This window comes from Papilio machaon, chromosome 17, assembly GCF_912999745.1.
Source record: "Papilio machaon chromosome 17, ilPapMach1.1, whole genome shotgun sequence".
Taxonomy (NCBI): domain Eukaryota; kingdom Metazoa; phylum Arthropoda; class Insecta; order Lepidoptera; family Papilionidae; genus Papilio; species Papilio machaon.
Genome location: NC_060002.1, coordinates 550079 through 574080, shown reverse-complemented (window position 1 = coordinate 574080; position 24002 = coordinate 550079). Strand labels below are relative to the sequence as shown.

Here is a 24002-nt window from a genome sequence, read left to right as displayed (position 1 = left end):
ATGCCAGTACAGTTAGCGCTGGCCTGGCATGGACTGTATTGGCACACTAGCGCCAGATAGTTTTTACATTATGTCAGTGATGATTTTGAGCGCTATTATCCTACTATATATATCTTAATGTAAACCAGGTAATACTCCAGAGAAAAATATCTAATAACACCTAATTCTTCCTAATGGTTTGAATCTTTTTGGTTATAAGAAGTCACAATGGATTATGCGCGAAAAACATAACCTCAAATTCATTAGGTAATAACGTTCTGTAGAAGTTAAAACTTTAATGATATTACTCTTTCTAAAATTGCTAACTTTAAATAAATTAATTTTAATATCTTAGAATAGTATTCTTAGAAGGAATCATGTAAACACGGTTTTGTATCATAAAGTTCCAGTCATAATACAGGTGTATCGACTAGGTAGGGCTGTGCGAGACCACAGCGTGCTTGTACCAGCTCACCGTATAAGGCTCGGCTCGCTGCGTTTGCAAATTGGTACAACCCTTTGTCTACATTGATACTCGAGTATGTATCCAATATGGTCATAGATAAGTATCGTAGGAAGCTAAGCATGTCTCTGAAAGCGATCACAATAAACACTTTATTACTACCTGTACTGTTTAACATATGTTACAATGTTCCAGTCAAAGATACGAATACGGAGAGATATGTGGAGAAAACTTTAATCGATAATAAATCGATTATTCTGTTTCGTTTTAAACAGTTCTGGTCTGTTCTATGATAGCCTTATTTATAATAAACTAGCTTTTGCCCGCGACTACGTCCGCGCGGAATAAAAAATAGAAAACGGGGTAAAAATTATCCTATGTCCTTTTCCTGGTTCTAAGCTACCTGCCCACCAATTTTCAGCCAAATCGATTCAGCCGTTCTTGAGTTATAAATAGTGTAACTAACACGACTTTCTTTTATATATGTAGATAAAGTACTGTCAATTCTTTTATCACACTATCAAAAAGAGGTATTTTAAAAGGATTCGCGAAGCGTAAAGTTTACCACAAAATTTTATAAATTGTGAAATAGTGTATTCGCTCGCTCTGATTGTCTCTTGTTTGATCTTTGTGCAATTGAGTAATAAGTACGCAAAGAAATCCTTAATCATCATCATCATCAGCCTTTATCTGCCCACTGCCTGCATTTGATGTTATCTTTAATAGGCTACATCACAACACTATAATAATATTGTCTTGTAATAAACGCTTATGTAATTTTAAAGCAACGACATTAATAGCGTAAAATACATAATAAAATTTACAAAATCAAAGAAACTAAAATCAAATAGAAGGCAATATATCACCAAGACCGGTAGTTAACAAATATTTTCACAACTGACTCCGTCAAACGGACACGTCAATCCTTGTTAAAAACGGAGATTAGTTTTTAAAACATATTTTTTACGGTCCCTCCATAAATCAGAGTTTGTAAAAACAATAGAGTTCTTTGTAATCTTATAGGCTATTAAATGTTCGGAGTATAAAAAGTCGACGGACGCGTGTTCCCCGGTTTCATTAGTTTGGAGTGGCCATTTTTGGTGTTCGTCTAGGCGCCGTACACACGTCTGCTGGAATGATTTATATCCTTTGACTCATTTGCAGTTCACGAGGACTTCTTTAAACGAATCATGATTTGTCGTGACATGTGACATAAATTAAGCCACACTATCTTTGTGTTTACGTGTTTAGATCTCGGCTTATGTCTTTCTTTAAAGTTATGGCTATTTTGTAATTAGAAATTAAATGCTTCTTGATTAATAGATCTACTTTTTATTGAGTTTATTTATTTAACTAACTGTCGCCTGCGGCTCCGTCCGCGCGGAATTAAAAAAAACATAATTAGTAGTGTTCTTCCAGACTATGACATCTATGTTAAATTTTGTCGAGATCCGTTGAGCCGTTCTGGAGATAACTTCAAACAAACATCCATCCATCCAAACATTCGCATTTATAATATTAGTAAGATAGTTACGGACATACATACAACTATTAGGGAACTATCAAATAAAGGATCAAATGTAAATTACACAAGATGACTAGGAGAGCATAGCTCGAGACATGTTCGCCCGCAGTTCGGGATCCCATGTGGGGCATTACGGCCAAGACGAGTATGGTCATTAGGCGGCGATATTAGCTATTAACCCCGCCCCGGCGCGCATAAGTTACCTCCGAGCCTGCACTACCAGGGACCCAGCGCTCGAGCACATTTGTCTTACAGCAGACGTTCTCTAGGACCAGGTAATTTCGATTACGTTAAAACAATTTCTATATCGATTACGTAAATAGGAATCGATTTAAAACAATGAATTAAAGTTATCAACAAACTAATATGTTACATAATAACTCGATTTCATTCTCCACGCATTGGAATCGTTTGCACTCGATACATCTTTATTGATGTGTATCAAAACCTAAAATGTTTATTGTGTATTCAAAGTCGTCATCACATCTTAAGATATCGTTCCTGAATCGAGAGTCCGGGACATCTGTCCCGATGTGAGACATCGTTTGTGCGAGCTACGAGCCATATCGATGCTATTATGGCCCTTAACTCGTAGCAACAAGGTCGTAAGGGATGCTCGTAAAATTTGTCGCCGTCGTAAACTCAACAAGTGAAGTGAGGCCGGTTTACGAGGCCGTAAACGTCTCGCGTTTGACGTCTCACTAATACGTCATAAAGTGGATCCTCTCCGATAGATCTCCACCTTGTTACACTGAATATTATTGTGTATCCTTCACCACGGATGAGGATAATGTGCGTAACCGCGTGAAAACTAAATGCTACTTGTACAAGTAATTTTGTATACAAAAGTAGAGTCGTAATGTTTAAAAGAGTACTAAAAATGTTTGACAAAGATGTGTGCTTAACTCTAACAACCGCATATAACTTAAAATCGTTTAACTTCATGTTAAATACGAGGGTCACACTGAAAGTTCTTAGAAAATCAAAAACTGAGCAAACTAGCAAGTTGTTATTTATATTATATCTTTTCAGAATATTACTATTAACATTAATACATCGCTGCATTCGATAAAACCACCGAGAAAACCACTTTGCCAATCGTCCTTAGGGGTCTCTTCGATGGCCTTCTGGAACGCAGCCACTGGTTGTTTGGCGTCCACAAAATTTTTTCCTCGAAGTTTTTCTTTTACTTTCGGGTATAAATAAATATAGCAAGGTGCGAGGTCGCGGCTAAATGGCGGGTGACCAAGCAATTCCACGTCTGACGACACCAAATAGTCGATCGTTCGTCCGGCGGTGTGCGAAGAGGCGTTGTCGTGATGAAGGAGGATCCTACTTCAAGGTCGTTTTTCTCGATCTTTTTCCAAGACAAGTGGCAAACATTTGTTAGTATACAACTCTGCACTAAGTAACTTTTAATCTTCTAAAACAATTGTCGCATAATGACCGGTTCTTCCGAAGAATGAGGCCACCATCTTTTTTCCTACACTTCGACCTTTCTTCAATTTAGTTGGCAACTCCTTGGAAGGAAACACCCCCTGAACAGATTGTCTCTTAGTTTCCGGATAATAGCAATAAATACAGCTTTCGTCACCCGTAGGCATGTCGAACACAGCTTTTGAGTCACCTCCGTTAAATATTTGTATCATTTCATGGCACCAATCAACACGACGGAGTTTTTGGGCCTCGGTCAAATAATGGGGTATCCACCGGGCACAAAGCTTCCTAATGGCTAAATGTTTGTGGAGGATTTTTTGCACTTGAGTCATATTGATACCTAAGCTTGTGCGAATCTGTTGATAGGTTACTCTTGGATCTGTCTCTTTCATACATCGCACAACACTGATGTTAACTTCAGTCGTCGCCGCAGAAGGCTATCCTTGACGCAGAGCATCGTTGAGATTGGTACGACAACATTTAAACTCATTAAACCAGTTATAAACAGTGGCCCGAGAAGGGTCTTCATCGTGAAAGGCCAATCGAAGTCTGTCATAACATTCTTGTTGACTTAAATGACACCGAAAGTCATACAAAATCATGGTACGAAAATTTTCTCGCGTTAAATTCATACTGGCCTGACACCAACAACTTTCAATTTGCCGCCAAATCGTAAAACAAATGACAAACGAATTAAATTAGTACTCAATAATATTAGCAAAGAGTTCTATTTACAAAATTTAATCTAATTTTTTTAATATATCCTTAAAAAGTAGCTAGTTCTAAAAACTTTCAGTGTGGCCCTCGTATTCTAACTTCATCTGCATACTTTGTTTTCCTTTTAAAATCACCCCCACCTTATGTACTTTGTTTATCGCACGTCTACAATTCTGTCAATATTTTAGCAAGCGTATGTTTAAATGTAAATAGGTTAACTCCAAAAACAATTCAGCCGCCGCAGATTGTTCTTACACGCATTCAAACAAACAGTCAAACAAAGGGGAGTTGTTGCCGTAACGCTTAGGGCGATAGCTCTAGTGATGCGAAAACGAACAACTGTTATTTTAAAAACGACATATTTTTAACAAACTAAAAACTATTACTTAGTTTAATTAAGTATCAATGATAATAAGTGATTTAAAAACTATCACTGCTTATTTTAGTAACTAAAAGAACCTTTCCGTTGTTTGGTAGCTCCTCGTCTTTTGTAATGTGTGACTGTACACTGTAATAAACTTTGCTAAAACTTTCCATACTTAAAAGTACCACTTATTATTTATATACGTAAGAAATCTAACGTTTATATGTTTAAGTATACAAAGCCTAAACAATATTGTATTCTATGTGTTGATTAACGTAAAAACGTTAATAGCGTATAAAACTGCGTTATACGTTATAAATAGCGGTACTTGTAACGCCACCGCCCCGGCCTGGCTGTCTCGAGGGCGCGGCAGATAAGCGACGAGTGGAAACCCCTAGCTACTGCTCCCGTCTCATTATATGTAGGCTCTATAATTTAACACCTATACCAGTTTTACCTATGTACCTATCCACATTTATTTATTGTTTAGCATTTTCATACAAGGAAAGTATGAAACTTTGGGGCGAATTCACTTTAGTACATCAAAATTGTAGTGACACTGAATGGTGACGTTGAACTTACTTAAACGTATTGTTATCTCTGTTCTGTTAAAAATAGTGACAAAGAACGATATGTTATATACAGAGATGTAGGTCTTAGTAATTCTCGGTTACTCCATTGTTGTTTTGTGTATGATTAAAAGTGTATGATATGATTCGTTTTTGCCAGAACTCATTAAGTGAGCACTCAAGTGTTCCGCGATCGCTCAAAGCATCTGTGACGTCACAGCCAGGGCCGTATTCTGTGACAATGCTACAAGCTAACGGGGCAATGTGAGGGGGATGATTAATTGTCATCAGGGGGAAAGGGGGAGTGAGGGTCGCGGGGGGAGGGCCGCGATTGAGCAGCTTCGGTGCTCTATTGTCTATTCCGGGTGCCATGTTCGTTTTTAATGGACAAACTCTGTTCGGATTGTCTTCGCTGACAGGTGCACGAGGTTTGAATCTCTGGTGTTTTCTGAGCTATGAATTATTCAATTGTCTATGTTACATGTAGTACCACTTAAGAATATTATTGTGAATATTTTAAATGTGTTTGGATCAAACATACAAGTGTGCTTCAAACAAAGTAAAAATTAAGTGATTTATTTTAATATTAGAACAATTGCGTTGTTTAACTCACGAATCGTTGGTTTCTGAGACCTGGTTTAGTCTCAAAAAAGCAACGGTTACAATTTCAAGAACAGGACAAATTGATTGGAATATAGCAAAATACAATTACATTTTAAAATAACAGCAGTCTTATAAAATTTTTAAGAAAATAATGTAAGCACGTGTCTTAAACGTTATTTAACAGTAGAACAAGCATCAACGTCATTGACATCAAATTAGGAGCCGTAACAGACATTAAATCAAACAGGAAGCGCACAGGCGGCGTGACAAAACTTACAACGGCCGGAAGCCGCGCTCCGGCGGGCCCCAAAAGCCTCCGAAAATTGCCGCGAGGGGGACACGGCGATGTTCGTCAAATGGAAAATGAGATAGGGAAATGCAGAGCGGGCTGAATCGACCTGCCCCGCTTCGAACTTGCGCCCCCCGTGCCATTGTAATATACCAGCTATATTTTATTTCTCTCTTTACAATAACATTTTGCGTTGTTACAGCACAATGTAACAGCTTTATATTGAAAGTGAATTTTCGATTTGATGAAATAATTTCTTGCGTCTTTATTAACTGTCATGTTTCTTTAATGGTCAAAAGAGACTTATAGTGATTTAATACGAGAAATAAGCACCAAAGGTCTATTTTTATCAACACCAACTCTGAGTTGTAACAGTCTGAGATCGTTTATACCATAAATAATAAAATCTATCCCAATTCACAGTTAAAATATGATTTTCAATAATTCTTGAATGCGTGTATCATGTTCGATTACCGTCAACTTGTCGGATAATATGTGTTTATTAAATTAAATTAATTAAATATCAAATAAGCGTTACATTTGCCGACACGGACACCGACAACGATGCCGACACCAACAGCGATGCCGACGCGAGAATGCCGACATTTCATTAAACGAGAGTCAACGTTCGTGTGGAATGTGTCATAGAATTTATATTACATAGAAATACAGAGTGAAATGTAAGTATGGAATGAATATAAAATGATTTGAAATTTAATTTGTGAAATGAAAAATGTTATTTTAGTCCTCTTCCCTTCTCATCATAGGATAGGAAAGAACATCTCTTTTTGAGTTCTCTCCTCTACCTAATAAGTATCGATTATGCAACGTACTCATCTTTAAGTAACATTATTTTTTTAATATCATAAACAAGTAAGTGACCACCTTATTTACTAGGAAGGGGAAGATAACAATTTAGTTCTCTTCCCCTTCCTAGTGGCATCTGGCACCACACTCATCAGACGAAACACGGAATTGCTTGCACTTCACGCCTGTCTTCTGTGTGGTCGTGGTATTACACCGGGCGAGTCGACCAATTCGTGTAACAGATAATATTGTTGTTTGCGTCTACTATTAAAAACGTTACTTACATTTCAACTTATTTAATCTTCTCTTATTTTCTCTATTCCACATAATATTTTTAGAAAGCAGAAAATAGTTATTTGGTAATCATAGGTATTAATAGTATCGTGTTTCAAAGAATTTGAATCGAAAACGTAAATGAGTCTAACGAAAAAAAACGCGGAGGCAAGTTCAAACAGTCGGCTTCTGGCTGAATGGAGCAGGACATAAATCTCCGTGTCTCGCCAGCTGATGTGCGAGCGGATCGGGACATAAAGGTGAATACACACTATAGCATTTAGACAGAACGTAATTAAAACACATATATTTCGATCTGTAATTTTTTACGAACTGCTAATTTAGTTATTGATAAAGACAATTTGCTATCTTTCTAGTTAAAATTAATTTCAGATTTATTATCCAGATTATGCCATAAAGTATTCAATATTGGTTCAGAATATCACTTAAAAGTCCTTATATTTATTTTACAGTACAAAAGAGACGTGAGTTGTAAAATAAAAGACTGTAAGAGAACTGCTGTACAACTTAATGACATTTTCAAGCTATCTTAGTGAATACTTGTTAAATTAGAACCCGTTTAAAGCAGCAGTTCTCAGCCGCAACTCAATACACCTGCTGACCTTTGGCAAATTATAATAGATTGTTTACTACAATTCAGATACAAGCCTTTCAATTATTTCGTTAAACGTTGTAACTGACTAATAATGTTGTTTATGTTCATTATAAATGCCAGATACGATATAATAAAGTGAATAAATGTGAAAGACGATTTTAATAAACATACCTATAGAACGGATCAGTGTCGTGTGTAGCGTTAAAAGTCCTGTCTAACTATTTTTCCTTGGAATAACATCATTCAAAAATGCATGGCTCATTTATACAAAGCATCGGTTAATTGGGTATTAACGTAACGTTAGAACTTAAAATAATATTTTTTTCTATCGAAATATTAAAGTACATGAGTTTAAAAATAAGTTAAATACTATTGAGGTTAGTGTGCAACTACCCTAACAAGGAACAGAGCGTGCACAGTGGAGATAAAATAAATGGAGGCGCAGTGAAAAATGAGGAAACGCCGGCGGTGTGGAAAGACCTCGCGATGTGAAAGGGGTCGGTGCTGCCGCGGGTCAAATTCTTTTGTGCCCAGATCCTGTCTAGGTAACTAGCTAGTATTATGCCACTGGACATAAAGATAGACAAAAATAAGCAACGTATAACAGATATCTAGTAATCAATCTAGTGCGAGAAAGTACGAAATTTAATTACAACTTCGTTATTGTCGACAAACGGAGTGAAGTGATTGTAAGTTTATGTTCATATATACACATATCCCTTTACCTTCCATACTTCTACGAATTTTTATTATTTAACGACCACTACGATTGTAGTAGAAGTAAAACAAAATACACAAATTCATCTGTTCATACATTTCAATAAATAAGACATGTTTCTTAAAGATTTTTACACACAAAGTTGAGCTCCTGTAAGTATTGAGCAACGTTTTATGGCGCACTTCGCACCGTAACTTACAGCACATTTGGCGCTGCTTGTGGGCCCTTTCGCACTTAAACTCGAGGCGTCCGAGACCCTTTGGCCTTTAGCAGCTCCTCACAAGGTTTATGCCGCTCCCCGCGCAGCCCCTCAAAGCCATAACCTGGGTCGTAAATGCCGCGAGAGGGCCTTTGACACGATGTTTAAGGAACCCGATTAACTAACTATAAACTGCTGGGGTTCCTCACTATCCATGGACAGTTACGGATACGGAGGTACACCAGGATAATAATTATTGATAGACACGGACACTGGTAGTTGAATTATCTGTTTCCGAATTATACAAACGAGACCGCAGACAATCGAAATAATTTTCAAGTTATTACAAATTATTCTATTTAGTAATTTCTCTTTCTTCTTTTCTAAGTATACCGTTATATAAATAAGATACTCACTAACGTGCGGAAGAACAGCGAAAGTCACTTACCTATAACAAAAGAGGGAGAGAAAAAATTTAATTAAAATTACAATGAAAAAGTACCCGCATCGCAATTTATTTTGTAGAGAGCCCTTTTAATCATAATTAATATTTACAAGACGAGAAAAATTGCTAAGGGAGCGGGGAAAAGATCTGCCAAATTTTGAATAAACTGCTCTGGTGACAAGTTGAGTTTTTTCCAATCAATAAATATGTAGAGTATACAAATTAATTATTAATTTTGTAACCTAATTATGACATTTTAATAAAGTTATGCTATCCTATTAAAAGAAACGTGGTAGAGACAGTAAAATATAGAAAGGATTAAAACGATAAAACAATGCTTAACTCAACAATGTTTTGTTAGTATACGTCTGTCCAATAAGTCTTCCTTTCCATATCAAGATGTCTAAAATTATACTAAAACATCCTGTTCATATAAGCAATTAATATAAGCTTACATATATCCGATAAACACGACTACCGAGCGCCGCCCTGTCTCGCCATGTCAAAGGGAAGGGACGGGGAGGGGAGAGGACGTAGACGGGAAAAGGGTCCGGAATAAGAGCCTTTAAGGGAGTCCCCGAGTTATCTCCGACGCTGGCGTCGTAAAATAAAGGTTTACTAGCCAGTAAAGAAAATTAAAATGAATTATTTTGACGAGTGTTGGGAGGGTTTTTTGAGGCTTAGCCCCGTTTACTGCTTGGAGGTGAATTGTTATAGCGCTATAAGGGGTAATTGTTTTTCTCGGGGATTGAGGCGCAGCTTGTTGGGCTTGTAATTACAACGGTAACCTGTTGTGTTGACGCATTCAGCGGCCTTATTCGACACTTTGCATTGTGAGTTATTCTTAACTGCTACTTTATTACTATCGTTATGTTTGGATTATTACAATCTGTAATTTATTGCTGTTGGTAATTTTATAAACCGACGTAGAGTTTTTTTTAATAAAATAAGAAAAAACTTTATCTAAATGTCATTTATTGAAAAAAAAGTAACGTAAGATCGATTCTTAATTCAAAAACAAAAGCATTGCTGAGAAATATTATAAAATCAATAGAACTCAGGTCACGTTCGCTCTAAAGACATCAAATTGCAGATAATCAGTGCAAGTAAAGCCTCTCTACGAATTCAAAGAGCCACGAATGCGTGAAAGTGCGCATAACGATGAAGAAGAAATGCTTCCCGATGGTAAGAGGCAACGACATATAGCGTGAGGCTCTTTGCACACCCCACGCCCCACGCAGAGATACGCATCTCGAGTAAAAATTCAGGTTGCGATTACAACGGGAAAATGGCTGTTTTATCACACAAGCACCGCATGGGACTCACGGCTTGAAAATCTATATATATAAAAGAAACCGTGAAAGAAGAAGTCGTGTTAGTTACACTATTTATAACGAACGGCTGAATCGATTTGACTGAAAATTGGTGGGCAGGTAGCTTAGAACCAGGAAACGGACATAGGATAATTTTTACCCCGTTTTCTATTTTTTATTCCGCGCGGACGGAGTCGCGAGTAAAAACTAGTTTCTTATAAAATACGCTTGTTTTTTTAACAGTTCTACGCATGCTATAGGTAAAGTATTTGTTCATTATTAGTAATCTAATTTTATATTATATCAATTTAAATTTAAATTTAATTTCTTGATCCCACAGTCAAATTATTTTATATAATTTTGTGGGACATAGTTCTATTTTTTAGGTTTTTTATTGTATTGTAAATAAATAAATAAATAAATAAATAAATATGAAAAGAACTAGTAACTAGGTTAGCCAGTCTGTGAATTTAGTTGAAAGAATATGTATGGTGAATACTCTGCTTTCAAAATACAAAATTTGCAACAACTGGATTAATTTTTTAGCTGGTATAACTTTTGTTAAAATATCTCTCATTCGTAGTTCTGAAAATTTGTATAAAAAAATTCAAGCGTAATATAGGCTCGTATGTTCTGTTGTAGGGGAAAATCCCTTTCGCGGTATCGGAGGTGTTGTAAAGACGAAATAGTGTTTTTTTACGGTATGGAGATCACGGCTTTGTGATTCCATTGTCTCTGCGAATGGATTCCTATTGCCCCGAAACTGCTGATGTTACCCGCAAATCGTGGACCCGGGCTGATTTTAATATGTCCAGACAAAAGAGACTATATCGAACAGATTCATTCACAAATTGACGTGTTGCATTTCGGAAATTTGTAAAGGTGACATTTTATTGATAGTGACAAATTAAATAGTGCCCGATATGTATTTTGCCAGATCTTTACAATTTGTCTAGGCATATTACAAAATGGCAGCGACCACGAAATTCCTGTGACACATACGTCTAAGCAATACGTCTTTCTCGCTTAACTCTGCCCCCATTTTGTTTTATGTGAATTAGACGCGTAATCGAAAACGTGGCGGAATTTTTATGCGATGTGAATGTTTTACAGCGTCTGATTTTTATGTGTGTATTTTGTGAAGACAATTATTTATCGTGTATATGAATTGATATGTTCTTTGTTGTTGGTTCTTTTGATCGTTGGTTTAGTATTTGATATTAATGTTCTATTGCAAATTAACTTTTTAACATCTTTCTATTTAAGCATTAAATCATCAAGTTTTATACAAAAAAAAAATAAGATTTACTACAGAGCAATCATCAAATGTTACAAATTTATCACTGTAATAGCTGTCGCCCTCGACTCCGTCCGCACAGTAACTTAGTAAACTAAAAAAACTTAATTAATAACATATGTGTTCTTTCAGACTTTGTTTTACATCTATGCCAAATTTCAGCAAGATCCGTTGAGCCGTTCCGGAGAGACTTTCTAACAAACATCCATCCATCCATACATAAAAACATTCAAATTTAAAATAAGTAAAATTACATTTTGGAAAGTTAGTCGATATTTGAAAGTAAACAAAAATCCGTGGGTATTAAAGCGAAGTGTTTGCAAGTTGTTTTACGGTTTCTGGGTCGTAAAGGTCGGCTGACAGTGATTCTTGATGGACAATTTGAGAGTCAGCCTCTGCCCGGGGTCCGGGGCCTGGGGGACGTACAACTTTACAATCCACTCAGTATCTCGCTTTACGACCGCTGATGGCCCATTTTATATTTAACACCGCTGTTTCATTTTAAGGTTGTGTATACTTTAGTGTGAATTATTTATTTTAACGTAAAATGCATTAATAATTAATTAACAGTACGTAAATATATTTTTAATTCACGTAATATGTTTAAAGTAAATAGGAATGGAATAGATCATTATTACAGACTGACTTGTTCCAAAAATACATGTGTGTGAAATTACACAAACCAGGAAGAGATTCCCTTGTTAGTTTTTGTTAAAATTAATTTGGTTTCTTTTGCTGTTTAAACAACTATTGTAAAAAATACGAAATAACTAGAGCCAGCTCACATATACCCGTAGGTAGCATGAAACTCCGGCGGGAACATGTCGCCCTGGTATTTTCATTTCGCGTCACAGGTGAACGGAGCGCGTAAATTACCCGAATAGTCGGGCCTTTTATTGCGTGCCGACCTGTCGGGCCCACGAGTAGTAGAGTCCGTCCACTTAGCCGAGATGGGGAAAAGGGTACAGCCGAATAAATATATCCAAACACGTTTACTGCTGACGTTTACTTAGCCGACGATGGGAAAACTGCTCAACAAATAAATTACGTTTTAATTATCTAACGAAATAAATGAAAAACGCTACGTTCCTCACAAAACGGCTCACTTTGCCTGAAACATACCAACTAAAAACTTAAGATTTTTGTGACTTTTGACTTCTTTGTTTGACCATAATAAATAATTTGGTGGTAAATTAACTTGTTAGATTTAACGACAGATTGATTGAAAGTTACCAGGCTATCATAACAGCGCAGATGTCCCCATTAGCAATCTATATTCGACTAATCAGCAGTAATCCCTTGAAAGCGCACTAATCTACAGTGTCGCGCCGCGCTGCCGACATAGCCTACACTTAGATATAGCCTTCCATTATGCGCCACAGATAACTACTAGCCATTGTTTGAAATTATACTTAATTACTAACTACTGGTAATGAAATAAATGGGAGGAGTATTATAGTTTTCCTTTAGTTTTCCTCAGTTATCATTTAATTTATACAGATTAATTAAATTCAAACAATATCATGAGATTTTAAGAAAAGAACAACGCAAGGGAACAGTTCCGTCCCAGGAGGTAATGAATGAAAATAAAATTAGAAATTCAAATCCAGCGACTCCTTATCAATTACATGTACTAGGAGACCAACAATAAGAGATAGCTCGCTCCCATTCTTTGTCGAATTTGCATCTTCATACAATGGCAATTAGGGGAGCGCTCATTAATTCGACAGGGTCCCAGAGGCGAGGTGGTTTCAATTTGACGGAGCCGGTATACAACCTTGTGCGAGTAACGTGATTACGGGACATTTGCATGAATTTTATGTGCTCTCGGTGCGTAACGAGCCGTTAACTTCAATATCGAATTTGAATACACTGTCTGTTTTATTGTTTATCGCGTTTTCTGGAAAGCCCCTTTGAGGAAGGGAATATTAGATATTGCTGTTATTCGGAAAATCTTTTATTTTATGGGTATTTTTCGTATGTATTATGTTAAAAACTACTCTTGTGGAAAAGCTTTAAGTTTTAAAATAACTTTTTCTGCTACGTATAATGTAAATTAACTTTATTTCTCTCGCAATAAAGAGATTGACTGTAATAATTCTAAAGCTTGAAACTATAAAACCAACGACTACATAATCTTTTACGGCCTCACCGCGGAGTCAAAAGCGACTCAATAAAATATTTACAGGAGGCATTTGTCCTAATACGCCATAGAGAGCAATCAACGTGGATCTAGACACCTGTTTACACGAGGGGACCACACAACCCTTCCTGGGGTTACCCCTACCACGATATAATACCGTATCGCATTACACTATACATTGCTCGTTACGTATGCATCGAGCTGTTTCCGAAAGACGTTCGAGAGGTAATGGATAGGAATTTGGATATTATGTCGAATTTAGCGTAATGCGAAAAGGATGATGGGGGTTATTGAGTAGGCAATCTCGAGTATCCTAACGGAGCTATTAGGAATGAATTTTTAATTGGTTAATCGTCTTTGTTTAAGTTGTTTGACCAATTAACTTGTAATGGGATGAGCAGGGCCAGGGCATTGTGTACGATGCGAACAAAACGGATATCGCTTGGGGCACGCTTTGTATTACGAACTCATTGAAATAACAAGGGTTAGCTATTTTTACGTCATTAGACATATAAACTGAAAAATTTAATTAAATTTCTTCAATAATTAAGTAATTTGGAAGCCTTATGTTTTGGTTACCATCTTAGTCACGTCTCTGACCACTTCCTTAGGCTTTTACAATCGTGAATGTCTCTAAGTCTATTCACAAGAGTCAGAACCTCTCAACTCTTGACCGGGAAGACGGATTATTTTGATAGCGTCACTTATTCTAATCATTTTTTTAATGCCTAACGTCAATGGTACAATATAAATTGAAAAACAATTTCAAACGCGTGAGCTGTCAAACGGAATCATATTTTAATAGCATATAATTGTATATTAATTCTGCGTCGCTTTCTTAAAAAATATCTCGATTGCCTTCAATTATCTAAGATAATGGAGAAAAAACATAGCGTTATAATGGTTTAGTGTAGGGTGACCATTACTATATATCAGAAAAATACAGACAACAGTCTAAAATATTCAATTTAAAATTACTCTTTTCTGTACAATTGAGATTGTTGTTTAGACTTTTTTTAATATTATTTTAAACTAGCTTTTACTCGCGACTCCGTCCGCGCGGAATAAAAAATAGAAAACGGGGTAAAAATTATCCTATGTCCGTTTCCTGGCTCTAAGCTACCTGCCCACCAATTTTCAGTCAAATTGATTCAGCCATTCTTGAGTTATAAATAGTGTATGAATTGATTTTAGTTCTGTTGTCCTGGTAATTCTTATCGCTTGGTAACCTTGGTATAGCGGCACTCAGGCGAGAATTGTGAGCCTCTGGACCTCTGACCTCTCCGACCTCTAAGAGCCTGGTAAATGTTAATAGTGTGTATGCAGCGTTACTTTGCGGTATAAGACCCCCTTTCTGTTGTTTCTTCGATTATTTCACATCGCCTGTCAGTGAACTTAACACGAAGATGACGACGTTCTATGACGAGTAAATTAAGTTTTAAATTAGATTTTTTGTATTTAAATTGATTAATTTAAAAATGACTTTAAGTGTTGCCTGATTGGATCTTTAGCAATATGAATGGTATTTTAATTTGATGGAAAAACTTCATTATTTGAGAATATTTCTGTGTGTGTCCTAACTCTTCAGATTGAAATTTTGACCGAATTCAAGTACACAATTCTGAGTAAAAATATTTAAAATTACCAAAGTACTTCTAAATAGCAACTGATTGGCACTGCATGTCAAATATTCAAAATATTATAAAGATCATTACGAAGCAAAGTTCCCGCTAGTTGTATGGAGAGGCTCTCATAGGTTCATTAGTTATCCGTTGGATTTCGAGAGCTTATCACAATATATAGCGGCTTAATCATCAAGGTATTTTGTCGTCAGCTTCTTACCTCTTGTGAAATGTTCCAGTGTACAGCGTGGGAAACTTTCAATGTACAGGTCAGATAAATAACTTGTAATAGACGATTTTGTTTGTTTGAATTGCATTGGAGCTTTGAATTTAAACTTTGAACACTTTCAAATATTTGTTTGTTTTTTGATTTAAAAGTGTAGTGTACATGCTCTCTATGGATCGACCAAGAGATTGTTTCTGTCTAAATTTTCGTCGTTCTTATATTAGATAAGAGCTCAAATATTAAATTATGTAAAGAGCACGAGAACAACAAAATTTAAAGTTAAAAGGATACATAAATATCCTCAAAGGTTAATGTTATCTTGAAATCATTACAACGCGTATAACCTAAAGATGCACTTTGCAATACGGACAGGGGACAAGCTGCATGTATTACACGACGTGTGGCAGTGAAAGGGTTGCCACATTAAGGACACCCAAATCCGCTATATTCAAACCTCGTTCAGCTAGAATTATAAATAAATCGAATTGCAAAACAAGTAAAGATGGTTCGTTCGCCATTTGTGGGGACAATGACCGTGCGCAGTATTTCGCGCGTTTTATTAGCGCGCGTCAAATGCACGCCTACGCGAAATGCGCGTGCGTCGATGTAACTGACCTTATTAGGGCAACGGGAAACAATTCAACAACATTTATAAACGTCAAAAAAGGAGATTTATCTGCCTTTAATGAATTGTTTGAGAAAGTTTCCTCTTTTAATATAAACTGATTGTGAAATTTTATACTCGTAATAGAATGGACCAAAAGAAATCTTCTCAGGAAATCTTTTTATTTTAACTTACTTTAAAGAAAGTTAAAAATTCTGCGTAAATAGTATGCGTCTTTTACTCGGAGTATGCGCAGACGCAGGCAAAATTCTATTTTCATTAGACGCAATTTAATTTTGCGTCGCGATCGAGGGTCGTAAAATGTCTAATTTTATTACGTCGTCTCTTAACATAATCATGCGATTCCCATACCAGGCTAACAGGGGTCTAGAGGTGTACGAACGGTTTCTCTCGGCTTGTGAAACATAATCATAGTAATTGATATGATACGATATACAAAATAGAAACTTTGTTTTCCAATTTTCTTTCCATTTCTCATTTATTTTAAGTAAATAAAATGTACTTACCAATTATTTACTTGTAGTATCGTTAACCCTGTGTCCTGTGCTAATTGCTTTTTCTGGTCCTCCGAGGGGTACGGGTGCTGAAACAAAATAACAACACATTACATTTCTAGTAAGAATAGTAAATGTTAAAGCTATTTTTTTCTGTGAATTAGTAATAATAATAAAACGAAAGGACACTTGCATCTCTTGAACTCTCACATTTGAAGACTAAGGAGACGGTGCGTCAGTCTGACTCGCACTTGGCCGTTTTTTTTTTAAAAACAACAAACGAAAAATGTCAAAAGAAAAGAAGATTTTGAATTTTCTTTCTTTTTTTATTCCAAAGGGATAATCATTTTTATCATGTTCCAAGGACAGGTAACCACCAGGGCGGCATGACTCACGTGTATGTAATGTTATTGGTTTTGCAGCGACGCGGGGTCCCCGGGAGACCTCCGCTATTTCATCTCGCCCTGGTAGCCGCAGGTAGCGTACGTGTGTGTAAATTAACCTGCCCCGGTTCGGTCCCCGGTCGATACCCGGCTGTTCGTGGTTACATGACTAACTTTAACTGAATAAGCTTTCCTTTAATTTATTTTCAGTCGTGTTTACTTTGAACTAGCCACGGTTAATGTCGACAATATCTTTGTTAGGTTCACCTATCAGAAATGTGTTTATTTTAAACTAAGGGTAAGACAGTTCCTATAAGTTTCCCTATCTATCGATGTATTGGGGTGATCTTTCAATATCTACGTCTAAATCTATGGCTAAAATCAAAATCTAGGGTATTTTAATTTCTGTTTTATTTGTTTATGTCATGAAGCACACGAAAGTATATATTGCACTAAACATAACCCCTAGAGATTCTGTTCAAAATCTATAAAGTAATAAACGAGTTATAAAAACTATTATAAATATTCAGCCGACGACTGAAGATGAGCTATTTGTCATTTCTTACGTAAACATTTTACGGTCGGGTTTTTTTTTAAAAAGATATGTTTATTTAAAGAGACATGATTTAACATGTCCGAGACGGCGCCGCGTTCGGAGTAAATCACTGAAAAATATCGGCCGGTGCCGGTGCGTTGCCAACAAAAACAAAAGGAGGGAAAAGGCGCGAGATGACGCGATAGCGCGACTCCCAAGGAAATTGATACGTCGCCCGTCGCCCGCGCCGGTGTGCTCCCGGCACGCCACACCGTGTCCCGCACAGTGCCATTGTCCGCGCGCCTCTTATGATTTATGAGCCCCTGGTCACCTGCGCGCACAAGATTTCTAAACACTAAATCCTAAACTCTAGACGTATTTGTTGAAATAAACTAACTACGTAGATTCAACAAAATATACAGAAATTATGACTTCAAAGTATTTGGAATCAACAACCATCCGTCATATTGGTAGAGTCCCATCGATTAGGGAATATGACAAATTGTACTGACCAACGAAATCATGATTCATAAACGTGTCGCCGCACTTAGAGGTCGAACTAATGATACTTTGAAATGAGTTTTGAGCGCCCGCCGCCATTATTTTATTTATATGGAAGGAACATGAAACCTAAAATAACCTACTTCTATTTCAAGTTAAATTACAAAAATAATTAATATCTCGCAGTCTTTATTAATAGATTGCAGTGTTAAAGCCTAGTTTTCCTAGACGATATCTTAATTATGCAAAGCAAACAGATAACGTTATTAAATAGGCACTAAAACACCGCGATTCTAGCACCAGCTTCATTCCCTCGCATAGAACTATAAACGAGTGTAATTTAGTGCAAATCAAACATAAAGGAGGTAATGTTTACCGCGCTAAAAGTCACCTGAAAGCCTTCCCAGGAATCGTTAAACATCGACCCCGTAAATCCGAATACGCCGAAGACTCTCATAAAATCTTCCTAATAAAAATAAAAGCGTATGGCGCATTACACCAATTCCCCGATGCGCTGGAGTGTCTAAATAATGTATTCATAGTGAGAATTACACGGGAAGTGTCTGCGAGGCCGCGGCATCGGCAAGGGGAAGGTTATGGGGCGAATTATTTTGCTCTCACTTGACGCTCGGATCGTAAAACAATGATGTTTTCGTCGTTTTAAACTCGAGCAGCTATAAAATTTTATAATAAACAGTTTGTGGTACAACGCGGCCGATCTCGCGCTTCCCCGATCTCACGTCGTTAAATGATTATTGAATTAAGATGACCACTTTTACAACGTGTCAATTATAACCAAAGATAAAATTATCTTTACAACGTCAATTTAATGCTTCTTTAATTGAAAATTTTATTTTGACAGACATTACAGATTACTACTGACCTAGATTACCGTTTAAATGTACTTTGAATTAACCGTAGCTGGTTTTATGGTTACAACTAAAAAGTTTCTTGTAATAATTTTAAACGGATCCTCAGAATTATTTAAGCTCAAAACATTCACAAGTTCAGAGATAATAAAACGTTTAAAAATGAAGTAAGTACAATTTAAACATAACAACGTATAGACAATTAATTCGGTTGAAAAGTTTATATGACGAAAGGATGCATATTACCCGTATAACGTCCGATGTAATTCCTAATGTGGGGAGTTATAAACAAAAAGCAATAGAGATCGTAGTCTGAGAATAACTCGCCGGTGGTCTCCCGCTCTGTTTGTTTACAATTAGCCGGGCAATCGATCGGGCATCGGTAACGCTAATGCACTATGATATTTGTTATGAGCAGGATGTTTTGTTTGGCTGTACGCGCTGTCTTCGGCCGACTAAATGCAACCGCCGACCGCCTGTGTGTTCTTACCACCTACCCGAATTATTGTTATTAAAAAATATAATTGTATGCAATTTTTGTATTACTACTGGATATATACTTATGCATAATATCTTAGCTAGAGTGGACATTTAAGTGTTAGGTAAAACCTAGTGTTTATGTAGAGTTTTTCTGGTGATTTTTCTGACAGTTTCTTATTTTACACTCATTTAAAAAGTATATCAAGTGTGGGAATGTTAATGGTAAACAATATTTTTAGAAAGCATAATAAGTTGAGGGAGGTCTCTTGTGTTACTTATAAATAAACGTATCACAGTGCTTGTAGCATTTGATTATATTTGGTTGTAAGGAGATGTTATCTCGAGAGGCTGTGATACAGTGACCGCATGTCTCCGCCGGTCGAAGTTTCTGGAGCGGCGAGCATGTCTCGAATATCGAAAAAACATTATCAGAAATTTATGAAGCCTATTACGGTGTATACAAAAACCGGAAAATGATAAACTCTTGGCCGCCTCCGGGCGGCTAACGGGATTTGTCAAAATTATACCGGGGGCTGAGGTTTTTTGCCGACTCGGTGCCCACCAATTATTTTTAACTAGCGATCGACTGCGACTTGCCGAATATAAACAGACACGAAAATTGACCCCCGTCAGAAATGATTTATTAGCAATTGTTTTTTAATTCAGACGGACCTTGTAGACGGACGGAATGGATGCGAGGAGACGAGGTCGATGCCCTTTGTTCGTTTTTGACATGAAATAAACAATAGATTGAGAGGCACAAAAAAAAAACAACATTAAGTTGACTGAACTTCATTTTGGATTATGTTGTTCCAGTACGTAGCAACAAAATAATTTGTTTCTCTAATCTGTTTACACAATTTACAAAAAGATTAACGACCGTGCATACAAACGGGTGTAAGTTTAAAATTTCCAGTCGATGCGAGGTGAGACGAGGCGAGGCGGGAGGCAACGAGCCGTCATAAACTCTATTGAGATATCAAATTTCGAAAAGCAATCCTGGCTCGCTCTCATCCGGCCAGTAAATCACCGGCGCGCATTAAAATCACGATTATATCGGGCATAAGTTTGCAATAAATCGGGCATCGGGAGTGAAAAACTCGCGCCCCTGTGACGCGCTCGAGGAAATTTCGCCTCGCGGACTATAAATTTTGTTTCGCAGCGTCGAAGAGAAACAATCCATTTGTTGGCACCTAAATCCATGGGGCGGTGGCGGCGGGGAATATGTAAATACTACGAGGCAGCCGAGCGTGGCACTGCGCGGAGCTGACGATCAGAGCTAACACCTATTTCTTTTTTTGTTTATTTGAAGCATCAGTTACTTAGAGTTAACTGAGAAGATGTTGCGAAGTTCGTGCCTTTTGGTAAATTATAGAATTGAAGACTAACAGTGTAAGTGGCTCTTTGAACGGTTTAAGGCAAACTCTTGAGTTTGCCTTCTGTTTACTTGGACTGGGTTTTTAATTCAAATCATTATTTAGTCATTTAACTCTAGTGTTAGCTGAAGATTTCCCTAAGGAGACACACGTTTTGTATTTCCATTAATAAACAGAGCGTGTGTGAACACAGAACAGAATGTCTCACACGAAAAAAAAAATCTTTGGAGACGATGAAAAATTCATTCGCGGGCTGCGATCCGAAATCCGAAATTCCCTAATGATATGCGCCGACGACGCAGTGCGGTGCGATATATATATCACAATTTTCGCTCCGTGTTACCATTACAATGATAATGTATTCAGGGATCCGGTGACACTTTCCTGCATCATCATGCATCTCCTAGGAGAAAAGACTAGCGGCCGAGATACATTGCTGTCAATTCAAGTGTAGTCTTTAAACTGTTATGATACGTGCATGATATTATTTGTTTTTAAGTACTACATTACCTGTACCTCAATTATGGTATGCGAAAAGCGACAAAGAAAAGTGAAAGACGAAAATGTATTTCTGTTGTTGATGTAAAATACATGATTTTAAAACATACATGTTTTCTAATTATTAATAGCGTGTTTAGTTTGTAAACAGCTGAAGATGTAAGCGTGACGCAGCGTGTTGATGGATTAAATTTTTTCCCGACGAGACACGCCGCGGATTGAGTGCTAAATTATGCACGCTTCACTTTAGCTCGTAACCGACGTGACGCAAAACTAACTCTTGTAAGACTTGAAAGCGGTTTCGCATGCCAAAATACTTTTGTGTCGACGTTCGAAAAATTTGGAGCTAAGTTAAAACACGCAAATATTTAATTTAATTTGTCACTTCAAATCTGTTTTCAATTAGTCCTTTTAAATAATTTTAAAGTACTATCAAGTGTTAATTATCAAGATTTTGAATTGCAAATTCAAATCTTATTTCTACACGCGGCGTTAGGACCTCGGGAGCCGTTAGGGGCCAAAGGGCGACCACAAATAGATGTCAAAAAACTGGGGTCTCTAGTTTTGGGGCCGTTATGTGCGACCAGGGACGCATAAAGGTACGGAGGTGGCCCTAACCCTATCGAAGAGTCACGCCTGATGGATGGCTCCATCTCAACCCTTCGCGTCACCGCCGCGTGCACGCACTTCTTGTTTATTTATTCTTCTTTTGTTTATGTGCGAACGAGTTTTATTTATATGGACAAAAGTGAATTTGTGTTCCGAATGTTAGGACTATATCCCAAAAGCTATCTAAATAACTGTACATTTATTTTTGATAACTTTTCTGGCAAATAACAAGATTGTTGCAAGATTATTTTAGCGTTTAATGTGATAAAATCATCACAAATCTGATTTTATAATCTACTACATACATACAACTAATTTCAAATTTGACTACTTAGACCAACTTGTGTAAAAGAAAATTAGCAAAAAAGGCTTTTGGTTCTATCACAGACAGAAATACTGAATGAATATTTAAATCTACAATGTCTAGGAATAGTGGCAGAACGGATCGAAGCTTTAAAAAAAGCTAGAAGGCTTTAATGGAAGGCACCTGTCGATAGATGTCGCGCGTGCATTTTTATCGCGAGGGCGGGATAAAGCATTCAGTGGCCGGTCGTCGCGGCAAAGGACCGTCGCCTGAATTATGCAAAGTGGTAATGGACACGACCGCTGGCCGCACATCGACTACAAAACTCCGAATAGTTTTTTGTAACAATCCGCCAACCGTACAGTATTATATCAATCAGTGACAATCGGTTTTTTACGTGAATTGTATAAAGTAGGAGATTTGTATTGACATTTCGAAATTGGATCTAATAATTTAGTTCACTTTGTCTGAACGGAAAGCAATGCACGTGCTTTTAAATTAGAAACAGTAAATTAATACGATTAAGTTGTCGATTCTTCACGTACTTTATTAATAACCTAATCCGAATCGTTCTGCCATTTGTCTTCTTTCATGCAATTCATCGATTTCTTCCTAAGCCTCTATTCTACAGATATCGTATATAAAATGTTCTATTCTGTACTAATTAACAACATCTAAGTTACGTCATTTGTAACGTCATTGTAGCGAACTATTTCAGAATTTCGACATAACAATACAAAGCGCTGCAACAGCTATGAATCGAGCGCTGGAACAATGCTTGTATGAGACGTTATAGCTTCGATACTAATCTATGGAGCCGGATGTTGGGCGCTGACGGCTTCCGATGCCGCTAGGAAATGAGATAGGTCCACAACTCCACCGATATTCTGTTCGCCTGGTACTTCGTATTCAGAAGACTGTTGGGCTGATGATGTGTGAAGGCACCGAAATGACTGAATGACCTGATTTATGGGGACAAGGTAAGACAAATGAACAATTAATAATGTTTTTTTAATCTGTTCTATATAGTTTTAGTGTTTATAAAACTACAGAGAACAGAAAAAAAGGCTGAAAATAAAACCTTTTCAGTTATACGTTATTTTAACAGTAAAATTATTGGATCACTAAGCTAATAATTGTACAAAATTAGCGTTTTAAAATATTGTATAAAAACAGCATAAATATAAGCGTATTGAAAAAGGAGGAGAGAACGAAACTTTTTGCGCGGCGCAACAAAGTCTGATGAATATGTAGCGGACATAAAAGTTTGCATATCGGAAGAGACATCAAAGGAGGCGGTATCGTTTGCCGCGGGAACAAAAGAGTTGCGCGGCATTGCGCGGGCGCCGCATTGCGCGGGCGCCGCACACCGCACACCGCACACCGCACACCGCACACCGCACACGAGACAAGGTTACATGTTATTATTATAAATAACAAATACAGATTTTAAACATGTTTGGAGTTCCATGGAAAAGAGTTACATCTCTTAATCGTCGTAAAAGTAACCTTTTTCCTCGGATAGGTCGATTTAGTTCCCAATTATTATTCAAATTCAATGATAAATAAGGCACAAGGACAAGTAAAACGAAACGACTATAATCTTATTTCACTAAAAATACATTTTCAATTGCAATTACGTAGTATTAAGTATTTACGATGCATCCTACTAATATTATAAATGCGAAAGTTCAGATCGATGTTTGTTGGACAGTATCTCCGG

General features: G+C 37.0%; 1 protein-coding gene across 1 annotated transcript in view; it reads right to left on the bottom strand.

The window, feature by feature from the left end:
• Positions 1 to 24002, bottom strand: part of LOC106708835 (homeobox protein homothorax) — a 247825-nt gene that overhangs the window by 37660 nt on the left and 186163 nt on the right. Inside the window, exon 11 of the mRNA XM_045681887.1 lies at positions 16737 to 16813. Within this exon, the coding sequence (XP_045537843.1) occupies positions 16737 to 16813 (77 nt within the window). The remainder of the gene's footprint in view (positions 1 to 16736; positions 16814 to 24002) is intronic.